This window comes from Entelurus aequoreus, linkage group LG23, assembly GCF_033978785.1.
Source record: "Entelurus aequoreus isolate RoL-2023_Sb linkage group LG23, RoL_Eaeq_v1.1, whole genome shotgun sequence".
In the NCBI taxonomy this organism is placed as follows: domain Eukaryota; kingdom Metazoa; phylum Chordata; class Actinopteri; order Syngnathiformes; family Syngnathidae; genus Entelurus; species Entelurus aequoreus.
The window spans coordinates 9,170,473-9,193,273 of NC_084753.1; the positions used below are offsets into that span (position 1 = coordinate 9,170,473).

Here is a 22,801-nt window from a genome sequence, read left to right on the forward strand (position 1 = left end):
CACACACACATATATCAATATATGCATATATATATATACATATATATATGCATATATATATATATATATATATATATATATATATATATATACACATATACCAATACATAAATATATATATATATATACATACATATATACATGTGTGTGCATACATTAATATAATGGATTTATCCATCCATCCATTTCCTTGTCCTCTAATATAATTGTATATTAAGAGTATGTGAAAGTATGACTCCTACAGTGTTTACTTCTGTGACGCCCTCCTTAAAGTGTTGTAGTCAATCACAAACATCCAGCAAAATGCTCCAAACATGGATAAATGTTTCCCCATCATGCATTGTCATTTATTTAAATGGGTGCAGTTTTGAATTATGTGTTGTGCTTGGACATGTTTCATAACATCCACAATGTTCAGCAAGCAGGTTGTGTTGTGTGTTGACTTTGTGTGTTGCTTTATTTAAATGTTGTGTGGATTGGGTCATATATAAAAAATGCTGCGGGCATTACCGACGTTGTCCACAAGATGGCAGCAAACCTGCAGCAATTACACTGGCAAATATATACAATTAAAACACTCAATTTAATTTTCTAACTACATTTAAAATTATGAGAGCCCTTTAGACACGAAATAAGACTTTTTAGTCACATTTACACTCTTTTAATCCAACAATCATGCTGGCTGTCACACTTTATTGCTGTGGCCTCATTTACTGGCCTGCTATTGAGAGGTAAAACATAATAATTCAGCTACTTTTATGCTTAAAATGCTCCAAAATTGTTGTAATATTTCAAGTGTGGTGTGGCAAAGGGACTGTATGCATGAAATAAAGAATTTAAAGTGTCATTTCACTTATTGCTTTTTTAAAGTTTGAAAAGTTTCACTTTAGGAAAAAGTCTTTAAGAGTTTGAAACAAAAAAAATGTTTTTATTTGAATCTGTTTTTTTGCACCAAGAGGCGTTTTTGAATAATTTTGGTGACCTGACTCAGCCACATGAGAGGGATGGTATCGATGATACCAATCTGATATTATGTATATGTTCAGATAATAATGTATCAGTCTAAAAAACGACAATAAAAATGTAAGAATAAAAGAGCAAAAAATCGGAATGTAATGAGAAAAAGATGAATTTTTTAAAATAACAATTAATAATAATATACTTAGTCACCTACAAGACAAAGTTTTGTCTTTAAATATATATTTTTAGCATTTAAAAAAATATCAAAATGTCCCATGTAAAAATGTAAGAAAAAAAACCCCCAAAAATCACAATGTAATGAGAAAAAAAGGGAATGTTTCTAACTAATAAATAATAATAATAATAATCTTTAATACGAGGCTGACACAATATCTTTGTTTAGCTTTTTTTGAAAAATAAAAATAATAATCAATATGGCCCCCACATACTTTGACTTTTCAGTATGTGGCCCTTGGTGGGAAAAGTTGAAACACCGCTGATCTCAAATATTAAAAGCTCTCAAAATAAAAATAAAATACACTTAAAATAAGCAAAATCGAGTTAGTTAATTAACAAATAAAAAAACAAAAATTTATGAATGGATTTGAAAAAATAAACACTAAAAGTGTCATTGATCATTAATACTTTTGTACAGTTAGACTTGTTGACACATGAGGTTATGCAGTTACCTAATCATTAATTATTACCATATTTTCTGGATTATAAAGCGCATTAAAGGGTTATATAATCCACCAAGCGGTGTGGCCTCAAAATCCTACTAAAACATTTTGACAGATTTTTGAGTGCCGTGTGTAATGTTCTATATTTTCAATGGAACATTTAAAGATTTGGTGTTGTTTACTTCAGACATATTGCAGTCTACACGTATCTCTTATGTGTGACTGCCATCTACTGGTCATACCTATCATTACACCATGTACCAAATAAATTGCTTCGAAGTCGGTAAGCACAACCAGAATTATTCCGTACATTAGGCGTTATAAGGCGCACTGTCGAGTTATGAGAAAATTAAAGGATTTTAAGTGCGCCTTATAGTCCGGAAAATAGGGTAATATTTTCATTCTATTCTTACATGGGAAGAGAACAATAATACAAATGTAAGAAAAAAAGAAAAAAATGTTATGTAATGAGAAAAAGTTGAACTGTTCTAACTAATAATTACAATTAATGTACTTAGTCACCAATAATACAAAGCTGACACTTGGTTTTTTTTAATAAAAACAATACCAATATTTCCCCCGCCTATTTTGACTTTTCAGTATGCTGCGGCCCTTAGTAGAACAAGTTTGGACACCCCTGAACTAAAGTATGAAAAGTGTCGATATTTTTATTTGAGAATTGATATCAGAGCATAAAGTTCTGGTATCGATATTTCAGTGTTGTCACTATTGGAAACTTCTAACATGATGAAAGGCAAGAAATATATAAAAAAAAAGTGACTATTGGAAACGTCTTGCATGATGAAGGGCAAAATATAAAAATAATAAAAATAAAAATAATTTTAAAAAGTCACTATTGGAAACGTCTTACATGAAAAGGGCAAAAAATAAAAACTAATAAAATACAATTTAAAAAAAGTCACTATTGAAAACTTCTTACATGATGAAGGGCAAAAATAAATAAAATAAAATCAATTTTAAAAAAAAGTCACTATTGGTAACTTCTTACATAATGACAGGCAAAAAATAAAAAATAACACAATAAATTAGTAAAAAGTTACTATTGGAAACATCGTACATGATGAAGGGCAAAAAATAAATAAATACAATTTAAAAAAGTCACTATTGGAAACTTCTTACATAATGAAGGGCCAAAAAATTAAAATAAACTAGAATACAAAAAAAGTCACTTTTGGAAACGTCTTACATCATGAAGGGCAAAAAATCAAAAACAAATAAAATAAAATGTAAAAAAGTCACTATTGAAAACTTCTTACATGATGAAGGGCAAAAATTAAAAAAAAAAAAAAAAAAAAAAAAAAAGGCACTATTGGAAACTTCTTACATGATGAAAGGCAAAAAAATGTTTTAAAATTAAATAAGTAAATAAAAAGTCACTATTGGAAACGTCTTGCATGATGAAGGGAAAAAATAAATAAAATCAAATAAATTAAGAAAAAGTTAATATTGGAACATTCTTACATGATGAAGGGCAAAACAAAATTTTAAAAAAGTCACTATTAGAAATTTACATGATGAAGGGCAAAATATAAAAATAATAAAAATAAAAATAATTTTAAAAAAGTCACTATTGGAAACGTCTTACATGATGAAGGGCAAAAAATAAAAACTAATAAAATACAATTTAAAAAAAGTCACTATTGAAAACTTCTTACATAATGAAGGGCAAAAATAAATTAAATAAAATTAATTTAAAAAAAAAGTCACTATTGGAAACGTCTTACATGATGAAGGGCAAAAAATCAAAAACAAATAAAATTAAATAAAAAAAGTCTTTATTGAAAACTTACATTATGAAGGGCAAAAATAAATAAAATAAAATAATTTTTTTTAAAAAAGGCACTATTGGAAAATTCTTACATGATGAAGGGCAAAACAAAATTTAAAAAAGTCACTATTGGAAACTTACATGATGAAGGGCAAAATATAAAAATTATAAAAATAATTTTAAAAAAGTCACTATTGGAAACATCTTACATGATGAAGGGCAAAAAATAAAAACTAATAAAATAAAATGAAAAAAAAGTCAATATTGAAAACTTACACGATGAAGGGCAAAAAATTTAAAAAAATTAAATAAAAAAAATTCACAATTGGAAACTTCTTACATGATGAAGGGCAAAAAAATAATAAACAAATACAATAAAATAACATGTCACTATTGGAAACTTCTTACATGTAGGGCAAAAATAAATAAATAAATAAGGAAGTCACTATTGGAAACGTCTTACATGATAAAGGGCAAAAAAAATAATTCCCTGTGGATGACTAAAGTTAGTTGTACAATATTGCACTATGAGGTATAAGTGAGCATTAGACTGTGAAGGCAGAAGCAAACCTAACATTTGACATCATGTCAGCAGGGTGCATGAAGAAGAAAAGAAGTGATGTACATTTGTGATGAAGCAGAAAAAGGCAGAGGAGTAGAAAAGTTCCAATGAGGTGGTAGTAAAAAGGTCATCACATCATCTAATGTGTGGGTCCTCACTCACGCTGTGGGCAAACCCCAGCCAACATGTGCGTCACTTCACACCCACTCTGCTTACCAGAAGTCCCCGCCCCCTTTCTTCCCTGCCTCACGCAGCTTCACAACAAGAAGGAAAATACTACAAAGGAAATCGCTTTGGTGTCATTGAGAAGGAAAATGAAACGTCTTCCTGTTCCTCTCAGCCTGCAGACCACAACTCTGTGGCCTGAAGAGTTCATCTGAGTTAGCATCTGTACGCTAAAAGTCATGTTGCAGCATATACACATAGATAATAAAGACTTCATCTGAGTTAGCATCTGTACGCTAAAAGTCATGTTGCAGCATATACACTAAAGAGTTCATCTGAGTTAGCATCTGTACGCTAAAAGTCATGTTGCAGCTTATACACTAAAGAGTTCATCTGAGTTAGCATCTGTACGCTAAAAGTCATGTTGCAGCATATACACTAAAGAGTTCATCTGAGTTAGCATCTGTACGCTAAAAGTCATGTTGCAGCATATACACATAGATAATAAAGACTTCATCTGAGTTAGCATCTGTACGCTAAAAGTCATGTTGCAGCATATACACATAGATAATAAAGAGTTCATCTGAGTTAGCATCTGTACGCTAAAAGTCATGTTGCAGCATATACACATAGATAATAAAGACTTCATCTGAGTTAGCATCTGTACGCTAAGTCATGTTGCAGCATATACACTGAAGAGTTCATCTGAGTTAGCATCTGTACGCTAAAAGTCATGTTGCAGCATATACACATAGATAATAAAGACTTCCTCTGAGTTAGCATCTGTACGCTAAAAGTCATGTTGCAGCATATACACTAAAGAGTTCATCTGAGTTAGCATCTGTACGCTAAACGTCATGTTGCAGCATATACACAGATAATAAAGACTTCATCTGAGTTAGCATCTGTACGCTAAACGTCATGTTGCAGCATATACACATAGATAATAAAGACTTCATCTGAGTTAGCATCTGTACGCTAAACGTCATGTTGCAGCATATACACTAAAGACTTCATCTGAGTTAGCATCTGTACGCTAAACGTCATGTTGCAGCATATACACATAGATAATAAAGACTTCATCTGAGTTAGCATCTGTACGCTAAACGTCATGTTGCAGCATATACACTAAAGACTTCATCTGAGTTAGCATCTGTACGCTAAACGTCATGTTGCAGCATATACACATAGATAATAAAGACTTCATCTGAGTTAGCATCTGTACGCTAAACGTCATGTTGCAGCATATACACATAGATAATAAAGACTTCATGTATAAACCCCGTTTCCACATGAGTTGGGAAATGGTGTTAGATGTAAATATAAACAGAATACAATGATTTGCAAATCCTTTTCAAGCCATATTCAGTTGAATATGCTACAAAGACAACATATTTCATGTTCAAACTCAAACTTTATTTTTTTTTTTGCAAATAATAATGAACTTAGAATGTCATGGCTGCAACACGTGCCAAAGTAGTTGTGAAAGGGCATGTTCATCACTGTGTTACATGGCCTTTCCTTTTAACAACACTCAGTAAAGGTTTGGGAACTGAGGAAACTAATTGTTGAAGCTTTGAAAGTGGAATTCTTTCCCATTCTTGTTTTATGTACAGCTTCAGTGGTTCAACAGTCCGGGGTCTCCGCTGTCGTATTTTACGCTTCATAATGCACCACACATTTTCCATGGGAGACAGGTCTGGACTGCAGGCGGGCCAGGAAAGTACCCACACTCTTTTTTTTTACGAAGCCACGTTGTTGTAACACGTGCTGAATGTGGCTTGGCATTGTCTTGCTGAAATAAGCAGGGGCGTCCATGAAAAAGACGGCGCTTAGATGGCAACATATGTTGTTCCAAAAGCTGTATGTACCTTTCAGCATTAATGGTGCCTTCACAGATGTGTAAGTTACCCATGTCTTGGCCACTAATACACCCCCATACCATCACACATGCTGCCTTTTACACTTTCACCCTAGAACATGTCTTGACCACTAATACACCCCCATACCATCACACATGCTGCCTTTTACACTTTCACCCTAGAACATGTCTTGACCACTAATACACCCCCATACCATCACACATGCTGCCTTTTACACTTTCACCCTAGAACATGTCTTGACCACTAATACACCCCCATACCATCACACATGCTGCCTTCTACACTTTCACCCTAGAACATGTCTTGGCCACTAATACACCCCCATACCATCACACATGCTGCCTTTTACACTTTCACCCTAGAACATGTCTTGACCACTAATACACCCCCATACCATCACACATGCTGCCTTTTACACTTTCACCCTAGAACATGTCTTGACCACTAATACACCCCCATACCATCACACATGCTGCCTTTTACACTTTCACCCTAGAACATGTCTTGACCACTAATACACCCCCATACCATCACACATGCTGCCTTCTACACTTTCACCCTAGAACATGTCTTGACCACTAATACACCCCCATACCATCACACATGCTGCCTTTTACAATTTGCGTGGATAACAGTCTGGATGGTTCGCTTCCCCTTTGGTCCGGATGGCACGATGTCGAATACTTGTGATTTAGGGCTATATAAATAAACATTGATTGATTGATTGATTGATTTCCAAAAAACACTTTTCCACTTTGCATGAGTCCATCTTAGATGATCTCGGGCCCAGAGAAGCCGGCGGCGTTTCTGGGTGTTGTTGATAAACGGCTTTCGCTTTGCATAGTAGAGCTTTAACTTGCACTTACAGATGTAGCGACCAACTGTAGTTACTGACAGTGGTTTTCTGAAGTGTTCCTGAGCCCATGTGGTGATATCCTTTACACATTGATGTGGGTTTTTGATACAGTGCCGTCTGAGGGATGGAAGGTCACGGTCATTCAATGTTGGTTTCCGGCCATGCTGCTTACGTGCAGTGATTTCTCCAGATTCTCTGAACCTTTTGATGATATTATGGAGCGTAGATGTTGAAATCACTAAATTTCTTGCAATTGCACTTTGAGAAAGGTTGTTCTTAAACTGTTTGACTATTTGCTCAGGCATTTGTTGACAAAGTGGTGACCCTCGCCCCATCCTTGTTTGTGAATGACTGAGCATTTCATGGAATCTACTTTTATACCCAATCATGGCACCCACCTGTTCCCAATTAGCCTGTTCACCTGTGGGATGTTCCAAATAAGTGTTTGATGAGCATTCCTCAACTTTATCAGTATTTATTGCCACCTTTCCCAACTTCTTTGTCACGTGTTGCTGCCATCAAATTCTAAAGTTAATGATTATTTGCAACAAAAAAATAAAGTTTATGAGTTTGAACATCAAATATGTTGTCTTTGTAGCATATTCAACTGAATATGGCTTGAAAAGGATTTGCAAATCATTGTATTCCGTTTATATTTACATCTAACACCATTTCCCAACTCATATGGAAACGGGGTTTGTAAGTTAGCATCTGTATGCTAGAAGTCATGTTGCAGCATATACACATAGATAATAAAGACTTCATCTAAGTTAGCATCTGTATGCTAGAAGTCATGTTGCAGCATATACACATAGATAATAAAGACTTCATCTAAGTTAGCATCTGTATGCTAGAAGTCATGTTGCAGCATATACACATAGATAATAAAGACCTCATCTAAGTTAGCATCTGTATGCTAGAAGTCATGTTGCAGCATATACACATGATAATAAAGACTTCATCTAAGTTAGCATGTTGTATCCCCATTAGTTGAAGTTGATACACAGAAGTGTTCCAGGAGACAGTAATAACATCTGAATAAACATTCATGATTATTTAAAAAAAAAAAAATTCAGTGCATTTGGAAAATATTCACAGCGCTTCACTTTTTCCTCATGTTGTTATGTTGTAGCCTTGTTGCCAAATGGAATATATTCATGTTTGGCATACAAATACTACACATAATACCTCATCATGACAATGTAAACATGGAATATATTCATGTTTGGCATACAAATACTACACATAATACCTCATCATGACAATGTAAACATGGAATATATTCATGTTTGGCATACAAATACTACACATAATACCTCATCATGACAATGTAAACATGGAATATATTCATGTTTGGCATACAAATACTACACATAATACCTCATCATGACAATGTAAACATGGAATATATTCATGTTTGGCATACAAATACTACACATAATACCTCATCATGACAATGTAAACATGGAATATATTCATGTTTGGCATACAAATACTACACATAATACCTCATCATGACAATGTAAACATGGAATATATTCATGTTTGGCATACACATACTACACATAATACCTCATCATGACAATGTAAACATGGAATATATTCATGTTTGGCATACAAATACTACACATAATACCTCATCATGACAATGTAAACATGGAATATATTCATGTTTGGCATACAAATACTACACATAATACCTCATCATGACAATGTAAACATGGAATATATTCATGTTTGGCATACAAATACTACACATAATACCTCATCATGACAATGTAAACATGGAATATATTCATGTTTGGCATACAAATACTACACATAATACCTCATCATGACAATGTAAACATGGAATATATTCATGTTTGGCATACAAATACTACACATAATACCTCATCATGACAATGTAAACATGGAATATATTCATGTTTGGCATACAAATACTACACATAATACCTCATCATGACAATGTAAAACGGTTTTTTGTAAAGAGATTTTTGCAAATCTATTCAAAATAAAAACTAAGAAATGACATGTACATAAGTATTCACAGCACATTTCTCACATACACTCAATTATTTATACATATATACATACATACACACATTCACTGTACAAACATACATATACACATACTGTACATATACATTCACTGTACAAACATACATATACACATACTGTACATATACACTAGCGTTCAAAAGTTTGGGGTCACATGTAAATGTCCTTATTTTTGAAGGAAAAGCACTGTACTTTTCAATGAAGATAACTTTAAACTAGTCTTAACTTTACAGAAATACACTCTATACATTGCTAATGTGGTAAATGACTATTCTAGCTGCAAATGTCTGCTTTTTGGTGCAATATCTACATAGATGTATAGAGGCCCATTTCCAGCAACTATCACTCCAGTGTTCTAATGGTACAATGTGTTTGCTCATTGGCTCAGAAGGCTAATTGATGATTAGAAAACCCTTGTGCAATCATGTTCACACATCTGAAAACACTTTAGCTCGTTACAGAAGCTACAAAACTGACCTTCCTTTCAGCAGATTGAGTTTCTGGAGCATCACATTTGTGGGCTCAATTAAACGCTCAAAATGGCCAGAAAAAGAGAACTTTCATCTGAAACTCGACAGTCTATTCTTCTTCTTAGAAATGAAGGTTATTCCACAAAATTGTTTGGGTGACCCCAAACTTTTGAACGGTAGTGTACATTCACTGTACAAACATACATGTACATATACATTCACTGTACAAACATACACATACTGTACATATACATTCACTGTACAAACATACATATACACATACTGTACATATACATTCACTGTACAAACATACATGTACATATATATTCACTGTACAAACATACACATACTGTACATATACATTCACTGTACAAACATACATATACACATACATGTACATATACATTCACTGTACAAACATACATATACACATACTGTACATATACATTCACTGTACAAACATACATGTACATATACATTCACTGTACAAACATACACATACTGTACATATACATTCACTGTACAAACATACATATACACATACATGTACATATACATTCACTGTACAAACATACATATACACATACTGTACATATACATTCACTGTACAAACATACATATACACATACATGTATATATACACTCACTGTACAAACGTACATATACATTCACTGTACAAACATACATATACACATACATGTACATATACATTCACTGTACAAACATACATATACACATACATGTACATATACATTCACTGTACAAACATACATATACACATACTGTACATATACATTCACTGTACAAACATACATGTACATATATATTCACTGTACAAACATACACATACTGTACATATACATTCACTGTACAAACATACATATACACATACATGTACATATACATTCACTGTACAAACATACATATACACATACTGTACATATACATTCACTGTACAAACATACATGTACATATACATTCACTGTACAAACATACACATACTGTACATATACATTCACTGTACAAACATACATATACACATACATGTACATATACATTCACTGTACAAACATACATATACACATACTGTACATATACATTCACTGTACAAACATACATATACACATACATGTATATATACACTCACTGTACAAACGTACATATACATTCACTGTACAAACATACATATACACATACATGTACATATACATTCACTGTACAAACATACATATACACATACATGTACATATACATTCACTGTACAAACATACATATACACATACTGTACATATACATTCACTGTACAAACATACATACATATACACATACATGTACATATACATTCACTGTACAAACATGCGATTCTAACTTTTAAAGCAAAATGTCCCTGATGGATATTATTGTAAGAGTGCTGCAGTGAAAGTGCACTCCCATATTTCTCAGAGGCAGTGTGTTGTGTGCTGGAGTCTGGGTGATGCCCACGCGTGCTAATTTATGCCCGTAAACACCCAGCGCTGGCCAAGTGTGCAGAAGCCATGACACATCGCCACATGGTCAGGTATGCAAAACTTAAATATCTCAAAGTCCCCTTCTGAGTGGGCGCTTAGCAACAGCCAAGTGGGGAGAATCACTCGATCCACATTATTGATAACTGCCAATCAGGTTATTGATGATCCTCACCAGGTGGAGGCTGTCGGCTTTCTGAGTTTGTCTCATTCTGCTCTTCTGAGCGGCGATGCGGTTCTTCTCTCGCCTCATGACCTTCTTCATGTCATCCGAGGAGCTCTGCACAGATGGACACACAGTTGGAAGAACCTGAAGTGGGCATGCATGGCAGCATATCATAGCAACAATCAGAGCGGTAGGAGGCTGAAGTGTATGCTGCGATTGTGGCGGGAAGACTTTCACTACAAACTACAAAAGCAGTGAAGTTGTCAGGTTGTGTAAAAGGTAAATAAAAAGAGAATACAACAAATCCTTTTCAACTTATATTCAATAGAATAGACTGCAAAGACAAGATATTTCATGTTCACACTGACAAACTTTGTTCTTTTTGGCAAATATTAGCTCATTTGGAATTTGATGGCTGCAACATGTTTCAAAAAAGCTGGCACAAGTGGCAAAAAAGAGTGATAAAGTTGAGGAATGCTCATCAAAGACTTATTTGGAACATCCCACAGGTGAACAGGCTAATTGGGAACAGGTGGGTGCCATGATTGGGTATAAAAGCAGCTTCCAGTCATTCACAAACAAGGACGGGGCGAGGGTCACCACTTTGTCAACAAATGCCTGAGCTAATTGTTGAACAACAACATTTCTCAACAAGGAATTTAGGGATTTCACCATCTACGCTCCGTAATATCATCAAAAGGTTCAGAGAATGTGGAGAAATCACTGCAGGTAAGCCATGATATTACACACCTTGGATCCCTCAGGCGCTACTGCATCAAAAAGCCACATCAGTGTGTAAAGGATATCACCACATGGGCTCAGGAACACTTCAAAAAACCACTGTCAGTAACTACAGTTGGTCGCTACATCTGTAAGTGCAAGTTAAAACTCTACTATGCAAAGCCAACGGCATTTATCAACAACACCCAGAAACGCTGCCGGCTTTGCTGGGCCCGAGCTCATCTAAGATGGACTGATGCAAAGTGGAAAAGTGTTCTGTGGTCTGACGAGTCCACATTTCAAATTGTTTTTGGAAACTGTGGACGTCGTGTCCTCTGGACCAAAGAAGAAAAGAACCATCTGGACTGTTCTAGGGTGAAAGTGTAAAAGGCAGCATGTGTGATGGTATGGGGGTGTATTAGTGGCCAAGACATGGGTAACTTACACATCTGTGAAGGCACCATTAATGCTGAAAGGTACATACAGCTTTTGGAGCAACATATGTTGTTATCATGGACGCCCCTGCTTATTTCAGCAAGACAATGCCAAGCCACGTGGCTTCATAGTAAAAGAGTGCGGGTACTAGACTGGCCTGCCTGTAGTCCAGACATTGAAAATGTGTGGCAGCTAAAATATGAGAAGGGAGACTGTTGAACAACTTAAGCTGTACATCAAGCAAGAATGGGAAAGAATTCCACTTCAAAAATGTGTCTCCTCACTTCCCAAACCTTTGCTGAGTGTTGTTAAAAGGAAAGGCCATGTAACACACTGGTAAAAATGCCTTTTTTGCAATGTGTTGCTGCCATTACATTCTAACTTCATGATTATTAAGTTTGTCAGTGTGAACATGAAATATCTTGTCTTTGCAGTCTATTCAATTGAATATAAGTTGACAAGGATTTGTTGTATTTTCTTTTTATTTACCATTTGCACAACGTGACAACTTCACTGCTTTAGGGGCTTATATTACAGCCTCCTGAGAGCCAGCATAAGAGGACTATTTTCTCCAGGGAATAAAGTCATTTTACTGAGTGTTATTCTGAAGTTCTACATGTTCATCCTGAGGAGAAGTCAAGTCCTCTGCAGACCATGTGAGAGTTGTCTAGCTGCAACATGGATGCTGGTGCACAGCATCTTCCTCACAGGAGGATTCCACTTGAGTGGCAAGTGGGGTGTGGTCCCTCAGTCAGGGTGTGGCACAGGCTGTCCGTTAGATCTGGCACACGCCCCGTTTCATGTCCTGAAGTATTGTCACCGCAAATCAGTTTTGAAAGACTAGCTGAGTCAGGCTGTGGCTTCCTGGAGAGACGATTGGATGAAGTCATTCACTCACTAGGTGGTGAGAGAATGAGGAGGGTCACAAGACTGACACCAAGGACACGTGTCCGGATGCACGCGATTGCTTTTGTTTTGACGTAAACCAAAATACTACGTCTATACATACAGTACAGTACAGTACAGGCCAAAAGTGTGGACACACCTTCTCATTCATTCATTTATTTTCATGACTATTTACATTGTAGATTGTCACATCAAAACTATGAATGCACACATGTGGAGTTATGTACTTAACAAAAAACATACATACATACATACATATATATATATATATATGATGTGTATTCATATACACACACACACACGCATGTATGTATGTATGTATGTATGTATGTATGTATGTATGTATATATGTATGTATGTATGTATGTATGTATGTGTGTGTGTGGTTTTTGTTAAGAACATAACTCCACATGTGTTCATTCATAGTTTTGATGTGTGTGTGTATATATATATATATATATATATATATATATATATATATATATATATATATATATATATATATATATATATATATATATATATATATATATATATATATATATACACACACACACATATTTATAACATACAGTATATATACTGTATGTATATGTACACACACACACACACACACACACACACACACACACACACACACACACACACACACACACACACACACACACACACACACACACACACACACACACACACACACACACACACACACACACACACACACACACACACACACACACACACACACACACACACACACACACACACACACACACACGTACGTACGTACGTACATAAATAAAACCATTTCAGGTGACTACCTCTTGAAGCTCATGGAGAGAATGCCAAGAGTGTGCAAAGCAGTAATCAGAGCAAAGGGTGGCTATTTTGAAGACACTAGAATATAAAACATGTTGTTGTTAAGTACATAACTCCACATGTGTGCATTCATAGTTTTGATGTGACAATCTACAATGTAAATAGTCATGAACATAAAGAAAACACATTGAATGAGAAGGTGTGTCCTAACTTTTGTCCTGTACTGTAGTTGGAAACACACTCCAGCTCTCCAACTTACAATAAAACATGCTTTTCTTTCATGAAAGTATCATTGTACAGCCCTATTTGGCTCCATGCCTGCAGTGTTTAGTGACCTGCAGGCACCCGGATGCTCAATAAACGGAAGAAAGGACGCAGAACTAACAAAAATATGACTTATTACCCTCATTTTGCCCAAATCTTCATTAGCTTTGGACCAACAATCACAAATAGAATTGTGGCTTTTGTGTGAAGTATGTCAACTGTGATGTATTTTGTAATCACCATTACAAAATATTAAAAACTCATTAAATAAAATACAAACTCATTACTGTAACTCACACCTACATGTGGCCTGTTAAGATTCTCAATCTGGCCCGCAGGATGTTCTACATCATTTTTTTTTACAGCTTTAACATGAAAAGTGTATTTGCCATTATGATGTTTTTAAATGTCTTGAACTCTAGAAAGTATTTCAATGGTTGAAATCTGCACTTTTGAGTGTTGTAGGAGTTATTACTGTAATGTACATCACAGGAACTAAGCAGAGCAGCCAGCCCCAAACACATGTGTCAGGAACACATTTTTACTTCATAATATATCATATTGTAGATGTTTATTACACTTTGCATTCATATTTTGCTGGTTCTTACATTGTTGTTGTGTTTTGCTTGATTGTAAAAGATACACAACTATGGAGGAGCTGCTCTGAGAAGTCAAATATGTTGTTAATATTCACTCTTTTATCGTTCATAGTTAATATTGTAAATCCCACTTTCTTTATTTTCATGTACATTTTGGGTGTCTCATTCAGTAAAAAACTGTAAAATTCCATTTCGGTTTTTTTGAGGATAACTTTTTTAGAACTCTATGGGACATTGTGACTTTTGGTATTACCATATTCTTCGGAGTATAAGGCATGCATAATAATGCATAATAAAAAAGGAAAAAAACATATAAATCGCACTGGAGTATAAGTCGCATTTTTTGTGGAAATGTATTTGATAAAAGCCAACAGCAAGAATAGACATTTGAAAGGCAATTTAAAATGTGTAAAGAATAGTGAACAACAGGCTGAATAAGTGTACGTTATATGAGGCATAAATAACCAACTGCTATGTTAACCTCACATATTATGGTAAGAGTCATTCAAATAACTATAACATATAGAACATGCTATACGTTTACCAAATAATCTGTCACTCCTAATCGCTAAATCCCATGAAATCTTATACGTCTAGTCTCTTACGTGAATGACATCAATAATATTATTTCATATTTTACGCTAATGTGTTCATCATTTCACACATAAGTCGCTCCTGAGTATAAGTCGCACCCCCGGCCAAACTATGACAAAAAACTGCCACTTATAGTCCGAAAAATACGGTAGTGTTCCTGAAAAAAAGGTAGCCAAACACAAATACTGTACAGCAGATTTTTACATCTAAATATGTATATATCATTTATACACACATACACACTGGCCCCCCAGACACTTTTTTTTCTCTCAATGTGGCCCCCGAGTCCAAATATTTGTCCAGCTCTGCTGTAACTCGTCTTTCTTTTTTGTAAAATGCTAAATTTTACAAAAATGCGTGAATGTTGTGCTCATCTCCCCATATTTCTGCACAATGAGTCAGATATGTAACACTAGTGAGCAGTAGACAATATGAAGATATTTTTGGTCCACAACTTATTTTGCTTTACTCATTATTGACGTGTTTCTTGCTACTTTGTTGTATATTTTTTATATGAGGGTTCCAGTTCATTTTATTATCTATTATTACACCCAAAATGTGGTTTATTTTATTCTTTCAATGTCCGTGTTTGTGTATGACTTTCCCTTCTACTGTTACAGAATAGCATTATTGTAGTTTTACTGAGATTGAAAGATGTTTTGTTTTTGTCAAACCATCTCTTAGATTGAATCTGTTTTGTTTTCTTTGATGCACCTGAAAGAGTGGCAGCACATCACAGTAGCTCCTTCGACTTCCTTCTTTTTACTTTATTTTTGGTATTATTCTCAACTTTTTTTATCACTTATCTTTTCCATAAACCACTAATTATGGTTTTTGGGCGCCTTTGTGTGTTTTGGCTGTTTGCCCTCAGCGCTATGGGGATTGCGGCCAGACATTCCCGTGGAAGTAGAGAGAAAGTGTGCAGGCACAAAGATGAAGGAGCGGAGAAGGACATTTAAGCCTGCAAGCCCCTCTGTCCTCACGTGCGCTCTTTGTTTTTGTCAACAATTTCCCTTGTGGATCAATAAAGTTTGTCTCATCTAAAGTCTAATATTTGTATTAGCTTCTGAGTGTTCCCTCCTGAACAACACACAGACATGGTGGCACAGGACACTTCTAATTATTCCGGGTTGTTGGGAAAGTGATGTAGAAGCTTCCCACAACTCTCCCCACGCTGCACAGCAGGGCAATTTAACATCAAAATATTACAGAGGAAGCGTCGCAAACACAGCATCAGCTGAAAGTTGGTAGCAAACATGGCGCCCTGTAGTCTGGGGTAATAACGAGCATGACGAGGGCTGGAGATAGTGGCACACCAAAGAATCACTTCATGAAATATTATAACAGTTTTATTTTTCTATATTCAAACACAATGTTACTGTTCAAACTTTAATGTGACAATATACTTTCTAAATAAAACCTCGGCCTTGTTTTTAATGAATACTTAGGTCTACTACACTACTGTATTTAATGTTGTCATTATGGTGGTACTTAATGAATACTTAGGTCTACTACACTACTGTATTTAATGTTGTCATTATGGTGGTACTTAATGAATACTTAGGTCTACTACGTCGGCAGTGTTTTAGCTACTTCTAAATCACTAATCCTGGTCTCCATGGCGACAAATAAAGTAAGTTTCTTACAAGTATTATTATCACTGGAGGACGAGGAATATCTAAACATGCTTCACTACACAGCGTAGGAGGATACAATAGCTCACCGCCGTCACAATGTAAACAAATGCCATGGGTGGATCTACACCTGACATCCACTGTAATGATACCAAGTACAGGAGCGTATCTAGTCGATACTACTATGATTACATCTATATTTTTAGGATTACAAAATCTTTTTTTCCTTTTTTTAAAGTTCATGTAATGTTTATAAAGTCAGTAAATATGTCCCTGGACACATGAGGACTTTGAATATGAGCAATGTATGATCCTGTAACTACTTGGTATCACATCCATACCTAAAGGGGACGGCGTGGCGAAGTTGGGAGATTGGCCGTGCCAGCAATCTGAGGGTTACTGGGGTTCAATCCCCACCTTCTACCATCCTTGTCACGTCCGTTGTGTCCTTGAGCAAGACACTTCACCCTTGCTCCTGATGGCTGCTGGTTAGCGCCTTGCATGGCAGCTCCCGCCATCAGTGTGTGAATGTGTGTGTGAATGGGTGAATGTGGAAATAGTGTCAAAGCGCTTTGAGTTCCTTAAAAAAAGGTAGAAAAGCGCTATACAAGTACAACCCATTTTTGCAATGTGTTGCTGCCATTACCAAGTCTCACTTCATGATTATTTGCAAAAAATAACAAAGTTTGTCAGTGTGAACATGAAATATCTTGTCTTTACAGTCTATTCAATTGAATATAAGTTGAAAAGGATTTGTTGTATTCTCTGTTTATTTGCCATTTACACAACCTGACAACTTCACTGCTTTTGTAGTTTGTAATTAAACATGCAAAATGGTTTCCTTGGCTCGTTAGTGCGTGCTGATTTTAGAAATAGTGTACACTTCACTGTACATGTTGCAGATTAAACGTGGAATAGTTTTATGCGTGTGGGGTTCCAGCAGCACACACTAAAGAAAGATTCATAAAGTTCCCAGGGCTGTGTACGTGCAGGATGGTGTTAAAGATAACGTACATGTTATTGTGCATCTAGTACTTTCAAATAAACATTCTAGTAAAATAAGTGTAATGCCACCAAGTCAGCTATTGCTGCTTTTTTGGGGCTTCTGATTGGACATGTTCGCACCAAGTGTACCTGCTGGTGTCGCCACATCTCTACACAATAATGGATGTGTGTTGGAACACTCTCCATTCATGTTTCCCTTAATGAACCGCAGCTCCCACATTGTCGGCAGCACCCGTGCAGCCCCAGACCATGATGCCGTGCAGTTCCCACTGAGGCCTTCAGTGATGTTATATGATGATAGTATATATGATAGTATTTATCTGTATCATGAATCAATTTAAGTGGACCCCGACTTAAACAAGTGGAAAAACTTATTGGGGTGTTACCATTTAGTGGTCAATTGTACGGAATATGTACTGTACTGTGCAACCTACTAATAAAAGTCTCAATCAATCAATGTCCTACTTTGTCCGACTTCAATAAATACCTCTCAAAATACCATCATTTATGTGGCCACATGACCAGGGCTGGAGAAATACTGCTGGCCATTCAATCAAAACGGGCTACTTTCTGGCACATTTAAAAATCAATAAAAGTGCATCAGAGGTGGTACTGTCAAAAGTAAAATTATTGTAAAAAACATATTGAATGTGACAAAATATATTTGAAGTGACAATATGCTGGCGTATAAGCCATTGGTACTGCTGGTAGTTGGTTGATGCCAGTGGAAGTGGCGGGCAAACTATTTCACCGCCAGGACAGCATAACTCGTTTCTGGGGTGGGCTTACCTCCTTTCACAAGATCTAGTTGCTCTTTAAATATCCTTCTTGAAAATGCCCTTGCAAATATATATCTGCTACCTAATCAACGTTTTGCTCTGCTTCTTTGTTGGTTAAAAAAGTGAGTGCCGCTTATTTCTCCGCTGGCCGGGTATGGCTCCGGTGCCCATTTCTGCTTTCCTAAATCCCAACTTGTGATTGGATACTTGGGAGTGACAAGTGAGTATCCAATCACGGTCACATTCAACGTAAGGCTACCTAGATGGGCTACTGTCAACAACTGATGATCTGATCGCAACTGTCTATCAACTGTATGTCCTCCGTTTGTTAAACTGCACAGCCACACGCCACACGCTAATGTTGGTTCAGAAGACTTCTGGCAGAATTCATACATGCTGGCAACTAATTAGCTGAATTCTGATTGGATAAAAGCTCTAACTTAAAAACAGCAACACTGGAGCCTAATATGACATGAAGAGAATATGATGAATACTTTTATATATGTATGGAAAGTCTTTTAAAAATAAACTTTTATAAATTAATGACCATGATTTATGTTAGGCCAGCAGAGAAGGCCTGTGCGCAAAACACAAGTATGTTAGTACTCACTTGTGCAGACAGCATTTACACATGTTCAGTGTATAGCTGTACACGGACTACTCTTAAGAAGATATAATACCATGGTTCGCCCAATTGGGAGGTAGTCTCTTCTGCAGAGTGCCAAATGTGACACAGCACTTGACACACATTGTTCCCGACAAGTCTACAAGTCATTCACACAAAAGCAAGCCTGTGATGAATTGATGAAAAAGTGAAGCGCGGCGTGGAGGCGAGTCACGCCTGCCCATGTGTGGAAGTGCCATGATGCAGCCTCCTCCTTGCTTCGTGATCACTAACTAAGAGCACTGGAGAATAGAAGAGTGCACGTACCTGCCTCCCTCCAGGTGACGGCGACCTGTAACTTGTGTCATTGCTGTCAGAGCCCTGAGCCATGGCCACCAGCGACCGCCTCAAAGAGAGAGAGAGACAGAGGGGGAGGAGGGAGAGAGAGAGAGAGAGAGAGAGAGAGAGTGTCAGTGCTGACAAGAATGACCACTTAATGAGTAATAAGTCCTCGTTCTTCCCTCTTTTCTCTCACTCGCTCTCTTTCACTTTCTTTCTCTCAGGTCTGGTTGGCAGAGTCTGATGTGGTTTCTGATAAGACAAAGAAAGTTGCATGAGTGGAAAAGAAGCAGGTCGTGGTGTAAAGTCCACACACACGTGTGAGAAGTGGAAATGACATCGTGGACATTCCCTTCCTCGTTTTTTGCTGGGTGAAACTGCATGTTTCGGGTAAAGCCTCAAGGGGCCAAGCATCCCCCACAAAAAACATCTCATGGATGACTGACTTAGTTTACATTCACACGCTTTCATGGTCTTTTCCAGAGAACACTCTAGCGTACTTTTACATTAAAGGTTGAACATCACACTTCAACTACAAGTAGAAATACACCCACACTTTTGGGTAACCAGAAATGAAAGCAACACCTCACAATTTACAGTTAAAATGTCATTTGGACCCCCAAAAAATACACACATATATACACATTTGTGTACATATTTATATATAAATATAAATACAAATATATTTATATACAGTACATACATATATATATACACACACACATTCATATGTATATACATACATATCCATCCATCCATTTTCTACCATACATATATATAAATAAACATACATACATATATCGCGTGGGTTCCCTCCGGGTACTCCGGCTTCCTCTCACCTCCAAAGACATGCACCTGGGGATAGGCCCCTCCCACCTCCAAAGACATGCACCTGGGGATAGGTAGATTGGCAACACTAAATTGACCCTAGTGTGTGAATGTGAGTGTGAATGTTGTCTGTCTATCTGTGTTGGCCCTGCGATGAGGTGGCAACTTGTCCAGGGTGTACCCCACCTTCCGCCCGATTGTAGCTGAGATAGGCTCCAGCACCCCCCGCGACCCCAAAGGGAATAAGCGGTAGACAATGGATGGATGGATGGACATATATACAAACATTCATATATATATGTATGAATATATATGTACATATATATATAAATATATACATACATACATACAGTACATATATATACATATATAAACACACATACACGTAATAATAATGAATTACATTTGTAACACACTTTGCATTGTTAAAAACTTTAAAAAATTTAAATACAAAGTTAGAATATATAATAGAAAATTAAAATAGAAATAAAAACATACATAAATAAATATACCTATGTGTGTGTGTACACACACATGTACACAAACATACATAATATATATATACACACATATATACATATGCCATCCATCTTCTTCCGCTTATCTGAGGTCGGGTCGCGGGGGCAGCAATCATGGCACCCACCTGTTCCCAATTAGCCTGCACACCTGTGGGATGTTCCAAATACCGTATTTTTCGGACTATAAGTCACAGTTTTTTTCATAGTTTGGCCGGGGGTGCGACTTCTACTCAGGAGCAACTTATGTGTGAAATGATGAACACATTAGCGTAAAATATAGAAATAATATTATTGATGTCATTCACGTAAGAGACTAGACGTATAAGATTTCATGGGATTTAGCGATTAGGAGTGACAGATTGTTTGGTAAACGTATAGCATGTTCTATATGTTATAGTTATTTGAATGACTCTTACCATAATATGTTACGTTAACATAGCAGTTGGTTATTTATGCCTCATATAACGTACACTTATTCAGCCTGTTGTTCACTATTCTTTAGACATTTTAAATTGCCTTTCAAATGTCTATTCTTGCTGTTGGCTTTTATCAAATAAAGTTCCCCAAAAAATGCGACTTATATATGTTTTTTTCCTTTTTTATTATGCATTTTCGGCCGGTGCGACTTATACTCTGGAGCGACTTACACTCCGAAAAATACGGTAAGTGTTTGATGAGCATTCCTCAACTTTATCAGTATTTATTGCCACCTTTCCCAACTTCTTTGTCACGTGTTGCTGCCATCAAATTCTAAAGTTAATGATAATTTGCAAAAAAAAATTTTTTTATCAGTTTGAAAATCAAATATGTTGTCTTTGTAGCATATTCAACTGAATATGGCTTGAAAAGGATTTGCAAATCATTGTATTCCGTTTATATTTACATCTAACACCATTTCCCAACTCATATGGAAACTGGGTTTGTAATTCAAAGTGTACCTCATGTTTTTGTTTATTTTAGCTTTTGCCTTATTACACCATCTTATTGTTTTTCTCTTTTGCCCTCAGTGCTAGGTAGCATTTGGCAAAGCACGAACACGATTTCTTGTGAGAAAAAAAAAATCAGGACCCAAACAGCTTTGCTTGGCAGGAGGCACAGCACTACCACACAAACATGTTCCACCAGCACAGATAGTGAGGATCTGTTTTGCTGACATGCACCAGGGCAGACTTTTCCCAATAATCAGCCAAGAAAAGCTGATTATACAAACAATACAAATATCGAGTGTTGGCCGACAAGATAAACAAGACTAAAAGTGGATTCTGTCAAATCGAAAGCTATTTATATGGGCTTTCCTCCAAATGTGCAAAAAGTGTCACAGTATCATTTAAGAAACAATAGTGTTCTTTAAGAGTCCTATTCAGAAAAACTATGCTTATCTTCATGTCTCACATGATGGGAAAAGCCGCCTGTCCTCATTCAAAGGGACAATCATTCATAGACTTGTTTGTGGGACTTGGTCCTTATGTTTGTGTTCAAATAAAAGTGACATTATATTCAACTCCAATGCTGACATGTATCATGTTAAAACCAATACAGTCCTAATTTGTGAAAATATTTGTACTCAAGGCACAAACTCCACTGTATGTGTCTAAATATATTTTTTAAATATCTTATTTCTGTTGTATTCATTGCATCAATTAATCCAAAAATAATTGCA

General features: G+C 36.1%; 1 protein-coding gene across 1 annotated transcript in view; it reads right to left on the bottom strand.

Annotated features, from left to right (window-relative positions):
* LOC133640461 (basic leucine zipper transcriptional factor ATF-like) overlaps positions 1 to 20,662 on the bottom strand; it is a 23,781-nt gene extending 3,119 nt beyond the window's left edge. Inside the window, 4 exon segments of the mRNA XM_062033899.1 lie at positions 11,107 to 11,211; positions 19,784 to 19,862; positions 19,992 to 20,047; positions 20,635 to 20,662. Of these exon segments, the coding sequence (XP_061889883.1) occupies positions 11,107 to 11,211; positions 19,784 to 19,862; positions 19,992 to 20,047; positions 20,635 to 20,646 (252 nt within the window). The 5' untranslated portion in view covers positions 20,647 to 20,662.
* Between the last annotated feature and the right edge of the window lie 2,139 nt (positions 20,663 to 22,801).